General features: G+C 37.4%; 1 protein-coding gene across 1 annotated transcript; it reads right to left on the minus strand.

Moving 5' to 3' along the window:
- Nucleotides 1–2,774: 2,774 nt before the first annotated feature.
- On the minus strand, nucleotides 2,775–3,809 carry LOC141619412 (uncharacterized). The gene is made up of 4 exons (XM_074436427.1): nucleotides 3,684–3,809; nucleotides 3,325–3,599; nucleotides 3,103–3,197; nucleotides 2,775–3,031 (listed from the first exon to the last, which is right to left on the minus strand). Exons 1-4 carry the CDS (start codon nucleotides 3,807–3,809, stop codon nucleotides 2,775–2,777), a joined length of 753 nt encoding a protein of 250 aa, XP_074292528.1.
- Between the last annotated feature and the right edge of the window lie 4,747 nt (nucleotides 3,810–8,556).

The raw sequence follows: 8,556 nt of genomic DNA on the forward strand, positions 1-8,556 counted from the left end.
TAAAAAAATAATATATCCGTCTTAAGTTTGTAGTAGGTCCGGGTTGTATTTTAAGGTAAAATTGACTTAAAATTATAGTTTGAGCCTAAGATAACTTTGGGCCTTCACCCTACTCTTTTCCCTCCACCCATATAAGGGCTTAAACCCTATCTTCTCCCTCCGCCATTCATTTTTCAGGAACAAACACACAATTACAACACCATTGTTACACAACTTCCACCACTTTCATTAAAATGGCCATAAAACCTCCGTTTCTTATCGGTTTTCAACGATTTTCGCGCCTATCTCTTCCTCTCCTCGCCCTCCAACTTCCTAGGTAAGAAAGATCTTGACTTTCCCTCACCCTTGCTGCTGGCCGTGTCTTTTGTGGCACTATTTTCGAGGTCTTACTTGGGAACTCGGATCTTGAGCTTCCTTTTGGGCAACCGGCATGGTTTTGAGTCGGAATCTTGCATTTTGAAGAAATAATGAGGTAACGGTGATGGGTTACTCGGTATTATGTCATTTGTATGTTTATATTTTATGTTTTGTTGTTATAAGCTAGTAATTGTGATTCTTATGAGATTATATGTGTAGTTGTTTAAGATGGATTTATACAAGGTTTTACTTGCTTAAATTGAGTAAATATGGTATCTTTGACTTTCTTATGAGACGGGTAATTAGATGTGGTTGTTGTTATATGTCACTAGTATCATTACTTGCTTAAAGTTTCAGTTTTGAGACGGTTCCATTTAGCTTGCTAAAGTTGCATTTTTGAGACTATTTTGGGTGACCCGTGTTGGCCTGGAACCCGTCGTATCTGACCGGTGCGACTTCCAATGCCACTGAAAATATGACAGATGGACCGGTGTCGAAAAATTAGGTGGTTTAGCCACTTGAATCACGCGATTTGGAGTCCGTATGACCAGAGTCCTTTGTGTATGATGGTTGTTTATGCTTTTTATTCGTATCCTGACAAGAGTTTTCCCTTGTTGACTCGTATATGCTTATGGGTGGTTCGGATTTTGGTTTATTTACGTTTTGCCTCGTGTTCCGTATTAATTAATTCATTTGTTATCGGTTATTTATACTTTGTTCAAGTAACATGTAAATGAGAAATGAAACGTTTATTCATTACCGCTCATTATATTTTATAGATTGGGTTCACTATTATTTATATGGGGAATTTACATACTTCCTTCTTTTGAGCTTGTTATGTTTTAAATGTTGGACTTCACATGATTACATGGTTGGACTTTGCATGACTAACTTGATGAATTTCCTGTGACTTCAAGTATTGGGTTTTTATGACTTGTTTGATGGGCTCATAAATGAGTCGCTTGAGTTGGTCACATTTATCCCGTAGATTTCACATAACGTAAATTAGTCATTATCGCTTATTATATTGTATTTAACCGGCATGTTAAATTATAAAATGGAATATTTATTAACATAATGCAAGTATGAGATATTTATTATAAATAGTTACTTGTAGTGAGTCGTATTCTTAATAATGTATAGTATTGTTCAGTTGTGTGAGTCTTGGTCCTATCGGACACTAGGGGTGAGCCATAGGCCCTCTAGTTACGATATGATCATCGAGATTGATGTTCCCATCCGTACTTATGGTGAGACGCAAGCCATAGGTATGAATGTGACGTTAATAATCCCGTCTCCGAGTCTTGGTCCTATTGGATACTAGAGGTGAGCAATAAGCCCTCTAGTTGCGATATGATCGTCGTCCTACCAGGAGGTTGGAGTCTAGGATGTAGTCTTGTGTGTGGTATCTCGGACATGCTTTCAAGGTAGCCTCTGAGTCGGATACTCCGTCTACACTTTGTGGTGGTCTTACACTTGTGTGTCTTATTCTTGTAGAAATGCCATAATACCATCGTATGTGCTTGACATGCATTTACGCCCTACTTGTGCTATTCTGGCAAGTACGGGTTTGGCCTACTTGTGCTGTTCTGGCAAGTGTGGTTTTGGGCCACTTGTGCTATGCTAGCAAGTGAGTCTTATCTTAGTCTTTCCGCCACTTTCGTGCTGTTCTGGCGATTGGGGTACTCGGTCTCCATGAGTAGTCGAGTCTTGGGTGCGTGCTGTGCTGGCGCACCTCGAATCGGGATGTACACCCGAGAATCTGCAGATTTAGACTAGGACCGTATCATTATCGTAGTCCTACCCGGGGAAATTATAGTCATAGAGTAGTAAATGTCTTGCATTATTTGGATGGTTACTTTGGTCATATCTCCTTGAAATACGTGCTCGTGGCTAAGTGGTCGTGTCTGTTTCCTTGTCTTTCTTCTCCATTTATTTTATTGTTGCTTATGCCTTACTTACTTGTTTAGTCCATCATTTCTTTTATCCTTGTTGGTTTAAACACGTATGATCCCATGTTTAGTTATAAGTCGATTCACTCATAACTTATCTAATATGATTATTTGTTCATGTTCTTTGTTATGTTCGTTTTGACAAAATATGGCTGGGAGAACCCTGAGTTACTCCCCACTGACTGTGGCTTTCATGTTTACATGAATGACAGGTTTGTGAAGATGCATTTGTAAGGTTTAGACGTGTGAGCTAGCGAGCACCTTGGACTAGTAGTTGGTTTAGTAGAATTGCTTAGACTCACCTTTTATCATTTGTCATTCGCGGATATATTTTCTTTTTTTGATGAAATGTTAGTATATAAATATTGATATCAATCAAGTACAAATACATGAGAGGAGAATACAGCATAATCAAACTGGAATCTCCCTAACAGCCAGCATTTAAACACAACCTACCACCAAAATCTAGACTACAATGCCCCATTTCTGGAGCCAAGTCCTCTCATGATTCACTACAGTTCTTCCAATTTTTGACCTGATCCTTCTCATGGCATCCTCCCTGATCTGCATAGCCAGAGACGCAGGCCTAGTAAGGATCATGTTCACCCTCGAGTTGTTTCTCTGATTCCATATATGATAGAAGCAGGCAGACCAGAGAAGATAATGAGTATTCAACTTCAGTCTTGCCCCTGCACTCCTACCACTGCTTGTATAAGCATCCACTGCAATTTTGAAACCACACCATTGCTCAATTAAACTCAGCACCTGTCTGCTGTATACACAATCAAAATACAAATGCTCCAAAGTTTCAGGTTCCTGATCACAGATGCAACATCTGTTGTCAGGACAGCAGCCAAACTGAAATAATTTGGCCTTGATGTTAAGACCCTGGTTCATCACAAGCCATGAAATCAAAGCATGCTTTGGTAAATTCCAATCATTCCAGACCAGTTGAACCCAATCTTTCTTAGGCTATTTATTTCTAAGCCACTCATATCCTTCTCTGATAGAATACCCCTTCAGGTTAGCTGCCCAGTGGCCATTCTGATAACCAGACTTCATCATTTCCTTTACTTTGCAAATACTTTTCCAGGACCAAGCAACACCAGCTGCAGGAGTGTAGGTGTGCCAGTCCTGCTGTTTGAGGTATACCTGACTTATCCATTTGATCCAGAGCTTATCAGCTTTGTTGTAGACCCAATCAACCAGTTTAGCCACAACTGTAATGTTGTATAGTTCTGCTTTCTTTATGCCTAAACCACCTTCATCTTTAGGTAAGGTGACCTTGTCCTAAGATACTAAAGGAACTCTATGGTAATCAGAGCTACAATCCCATAAATAGTTCTTACAAATGCCTTCAATTCTTCTGATTACCCCTTTGGGAATAATGAACATCCCTGCCCAGTAGGAGTATAATGTATTAAGCACAGAGTTTATAAGGACTACCCTGCCTGCATAAGACAGCTTTTTGGCTCCAATACTTCTGATCCTGTTCACCATTCTCTCCACCAGGGCATTGCATTCTAATTTGGTCAACCTGCCAGCGTGTATAGGGACACCCAGGTACCTGAAAGGATATATTTTCCCTCACCTTGACTACCACGTTTTTATAATTTAAATATTTATTTCCGCATTCTCTAGTTATGTTTTAGGTTTTTATGAACCCGCGCTTTAAACTTTAAAAGTTTCAAAAAAATTCCTAATTTCCGCTTGTATTTATAAGTTATATTTTCCGCGTTATAGCGGGGGTTCACAGTTGGTATCAGAGCCTTTGTTTCTTCTGACACACACAATTGTACCCCAAATTTAAACTTGAATTTGACCTTGAATAATCAATGAGAGATGGGTAGACTTAAGGACCAAAGTTGGTAGTCTGTAGTGTGTTTGCTCTTTGTTAGGTTCTAACATGTTTGTTCATTGTCATTTAATAATTGTTGTGCCCTTTGATCAATGACTGTGAACTTACCTACGTGGAGATCAAGACTTGGTGCCTAGTGCCGGAAACTGAAGGTTTGTTCAACCTTTGAATAATGCTTCTTGTTCCTCGAAGATATTCCTCCTTCTTTGTGTTCCTTGCCTTATTCTTTACCTCTTGGTGCCTATCTTTCCTCTAAACACTTTTTTTTCCCTTGGAAGCTACTCTTGTACCCTCCTAACTTGTCATTTGTTCCTTGCTTGTCCTCCCTTGACGCCTTTTAGATAGTTCTCTTTCTTTTGTGGGATGTTAATCTTGGTTGGATACTTTGGCTTTGTGGAGTTTCTTTGTATTTGACCCATAACCTTGGTTTAGGGGTTGTGATTTTAGAAGGACTTAGGTAGTGTGATGAGACATACTTAGTGATTCTTATACCTAGTTCCTTGATAAAGTTAGTTTAATTGATTGGTGGATTCTGTGTGTTAAGTGCGAGTTGCCAATGATACTAAGGTTATAGAACTTGGCTTTGTTGTTTATGTTTGAGATTTTAAAGCTTAGTAGGTTGAGCGTTGTTACCTTAGGAGTAAACATGGAGTAATGTTTGTGATTTGAGTTTGGAAAGAGATACCTTTAGGATGTTGATAGCCATACATAGATTGTTGTTGCCTTTTGACGTTTGTCGGGTATGAGTATAGCCTTGTTAATAGTTTTGACCTTGTTTTATGGAAGTCGTTGTGAATTTTTAGTGATTGGGAATTGTTGAATCACAAGTGTGGTGAAGTACTTTGTTTCATAGACTAGCTTAGATTTAAAGTAGCGTAAGTTATCTTGAGGAATCCTTGTAGGTAATGTGGTTGTAAGATTTATTTTATTAGGAAGTTTTAGGAACCGTTTATGATGATGTTGTTATTTGAGTTTTGAGCATCCGATGTTTCCTTGTTGTCTAATTTCCCTTTTTCTTTGACCATAAGCGTTACCGTTCATACCTCTCTTCTTCACTTCGTCGTGCTCCTTCTTTAAATTTGATGATGGTAACCTATAAAACTCTATCTTTGGCATCGTTGTTGGCCTTACCTCAACTCTCACCCCTTGTTAATGACTCTTGTATCTTTCCTTCCAACTTAGCATTTGTATCTCCCCCTCTTATAATACCCTTTTGAAGGCACTTCCCTTTTTCCTTTGTGAGATGTTCACCTTGGTCGAGTTTTGTTTTGAGGAAAGCGTTTTGTTTTGAACCCCAACCCCTGTGATGAGCGGTTAACTTCTTGGAAGGTGAGTTGGCGTACTTGGGTATTTTAGAGTTTAGATGCTTAATTTGAAATAAGTGTGATTTAACTAAACAATTGATTGCATAAAGTTTGAGTTATATGTGACACTAGAGCTTTGAAGTTGTGAATGACGTTATGGATTTGAGAGTGTAATTGGGAGAGAACTACCTTGTGAGTAATTCCCTATCTTCTAAAATAATAGACTAGCAAACTAAGTTTTCCCAACAAAATTACATCTTTTTAAATAAGAAAATTATTGACACTTAAGTGTGTTAACTCTATAAGAAATTGGTAATTATAATGTATTTTGGTATATTTTATCTTTTCATTAAAGTTTCCGTTTTCATCAAAATAAATCTTTTTATCAAGTTGTATAATTTCCAATTACCTCTAAATTATAATATTTTGATTATAATACAAATAATATGAATGAAATTTTATTGCTAAAACTTTTGTTGATACCATTATTGGGAAATGACTTTACTCATACTACTTGTAAACAAAACTATAAACCGTTTATATTATGAAGGACTTTCATGAGCATGAGCCACCTTAATTGAGTACCGTAGAGCCTCTTCTAGCGACTTATAGGAGTTGTTGGATTATTAGTCGGTGTAAGTGAGTAAATTTGAATACTACTCAAGGTATGAGATGAGAGTGAGACTAAGTTGCGTTATTGGAGAGTCTTAGCGCTTGTTTTGCAAGTCATAAGAGGTAATAGTATAGTTGACACCAATTGTTAAGTGGTGAAGATGGTTTCACCTTGTGGTATTAGAGTATAGAGATATGAAGTGATGATGAAGTGTTGTTACAACTAAAACCTTGAATTCTTGAGAGCTTGATGGTAAGTAATGTCCTAAGATGTGGAATTTGAAAGAAACACTTTAGGGAATGTTGATAACCATAAATAATTTGAGGATAAGACTTGAAATTTGTTGTATTGGTTCCTACGGGTTTTGAGTTGAGAGAAATTTAGTATAGAGAAGTCTTTAATGTTCATGTGGTTTCGAAACTTTGAATTTGTTGGAGTATTTGAGGTAATGAAATGATGTTTCAATTAAGTGTAATTTTGCCTTTGGGAATCCGTTGTGGGAGAAATAATGGAGAGACTTGTTGACTTAACAATTTTGGCTGAGGGTGCAACTTTTTCTAAAGTGTTTGTGGTAGTTCTAAGCTCCATAATTTTCATCTCTGCCTTGACCGTAAGCCTTACCGTTCGTGCCCCCTCTTACGCTTTTCCATGTGCTTCTCCTTTGGACTTGAAGCTAGTGACTCATGAAACTCTATACCCTTTATCCTCCTCGTTGATTTTTTCCTCAGATTCCTACCCGTAGAAGTTCGACTTAGTCTTTTGGTCTGTTGGGTTTGAACCCCGTTATCGTACTTAATGATTATGATGCCTAACTTGTTTTCCATCTTGTGCAACTTCAACCCGTTTTAAGTTACCCGTTTGAAATTCTCTGTTTAAATCTCACATAACTATTGCAAAACTTTACTCATTTTAAGGGTTTGGAAACGAAAGTTCGCATTTAATTTGTCACGTCTTTAGAAACTTTGAAGTGGATTATCTTTTTAATTTATTTTAACGTTTGATCGGATGTTAGGACTTGTTGTTAGAGACGTCTAATAACGGGCTCTACGCTTATCGACGTACGATTTTGTCTTTTACCTTGTCTTCGATTTGGAATGATGATGTTCTTGAATGCGCAACGAGAACTCTCCCGTTCCTTTGACGAGAAACTTGGGCTTTTAGAAAATTGTTTATGAGACCTTTTTAAGAAACACTAAATTTTTATGGCATAAAATCTTGTATATGTTTTGGATGGTCGACTTTGAAATATCTGACTACAACTTTGCGGCCATACTTTTTCAACTTTCAACTTTCGAGGACGAAACTTTTTAAAAGGTGGGATGATTGTAACACCCGCAAACTTTCCGTGTTGGCATTTATAATTTAATTAGCCATTTTATTATTTTATTTGTATTTTAAAACCGTTTTTATAAAAATGCGGCTTTACATGTAAAATAATATTAATGTTGATAAAAAAAAAAAATTATATCCGTCTTAAGTTTGTAGTAGGTCCGGGTTGTATTTTAGGGTAAAATTTACTTAAAATGATAGTTTGAGCCTAAGATAACTTTGGGCCTTTATCCTACTCTTTTCCCTCCACCCATATAAGTGCTTAAACCCTATATTCTCCCTCCACCATTCATTTTTCAGCAACAAACACACAACTACAACACCATTGTTACACAACTTCCACCTCTTTCACTAAAATGGCCATAAAACCTTCGTTTCTTATCGTTTTTCAACGATTTTCACGCCTATCTCTTCCTCTCTTCTCCCTCCATCTTCCTAGGTAAGAAATATCTTGACTTTCACTCACTCTTGCTGCTGGCCGTGTCTTTTGTGGCACGATTTTCGAGGTCTTACTTGGGAACTCGAATCTTGAGCTTCCTTTTGGGCAACCGGCATGGTTTTGATTCGGAATCCTGCATTTTGAAGAAATAATGAGGTAACTGTGATGGGTTACTCGGTATTATGTCATTTGTATGTTTATATGTTATGTTTTGTTGTTATAAGCTAGTAATTGTGATTCTTATGAGATTATATGTATAGTTGTTTAAGATTGATTTATACAAGGTTTTACTTGCTTAAATTGAGTAAAGATGATATCTTTGGCTTTTTTATGAGACAGGTAATTAGATGTGGTTGTTGTTATATGTCACTAGTATCATTACTTGCATAAAGTTTCAGTTTTGAGACGGTTTCATTTAGCTTGCTAAAGTTGCATTTTTCAGACTATTTTGGGTGACCCGTGTTGGCCTGGAACCCAACGTATCTGACCGGTGCAACTTCCAATGCCACTGAAAATATGACAGATGGACCGGCGTCAAAAAAGTAGGTGGTTTAGCAACTTGAATTACTCGATTCGGAGTCCGTATGAGTAAATGGCGCCCGTTTTACCGTTTCAAGTTCTATAAATATATATATCCTTTGTGTATGATGGTTGTTTATGATTTTTATTCGTATCATGACCAGAGTTTTCCCTTGTTGACTCGT

The sequence above is a fragment of the Silene latifolia genome, chromosome X, assembly GCF_048544455.1.
Source record: "Silene latifolia isolate original U9 population chromosome X, ASM4854445v1, whole genome shotgun sequence".
NCBI classification, from domain to species: domain Eukaryota; kingdom Viridiplantae; phylum Streptophyta; class Magnoliopsida; order Caryophyllales; family Caryophyllaceae; genus Silene; species Silene latifolia.

What these genes read in the sequence shown, in the direction of transcription:
- LOC141619412 (XM_074436427.1), bottom strand. Translation starts at nt 3,809, where the DNA reads ATGGTGAACAGGATCAGAAGTATTGGAGCCAAAAAGCTGTCTTATGCA. An exon ending in TGTTCATTATTCCCAAAGGG is followed by an intron (nt 3,600 to 3,683) that starts GTAATCAGAAGA and finishes TTAGTATCTTAG; the next exon opens with GACAAGGTCACCTTACCTAA. An exon ending in CCTGAAACTTTGGAGCATTT is followed by an intron (nt 3,032 to 3,102) that starts GTATTTTGATTG and finishes TCAAAATTGCAG; the next exon opens with TGGATGCTTATACAAGCAGT.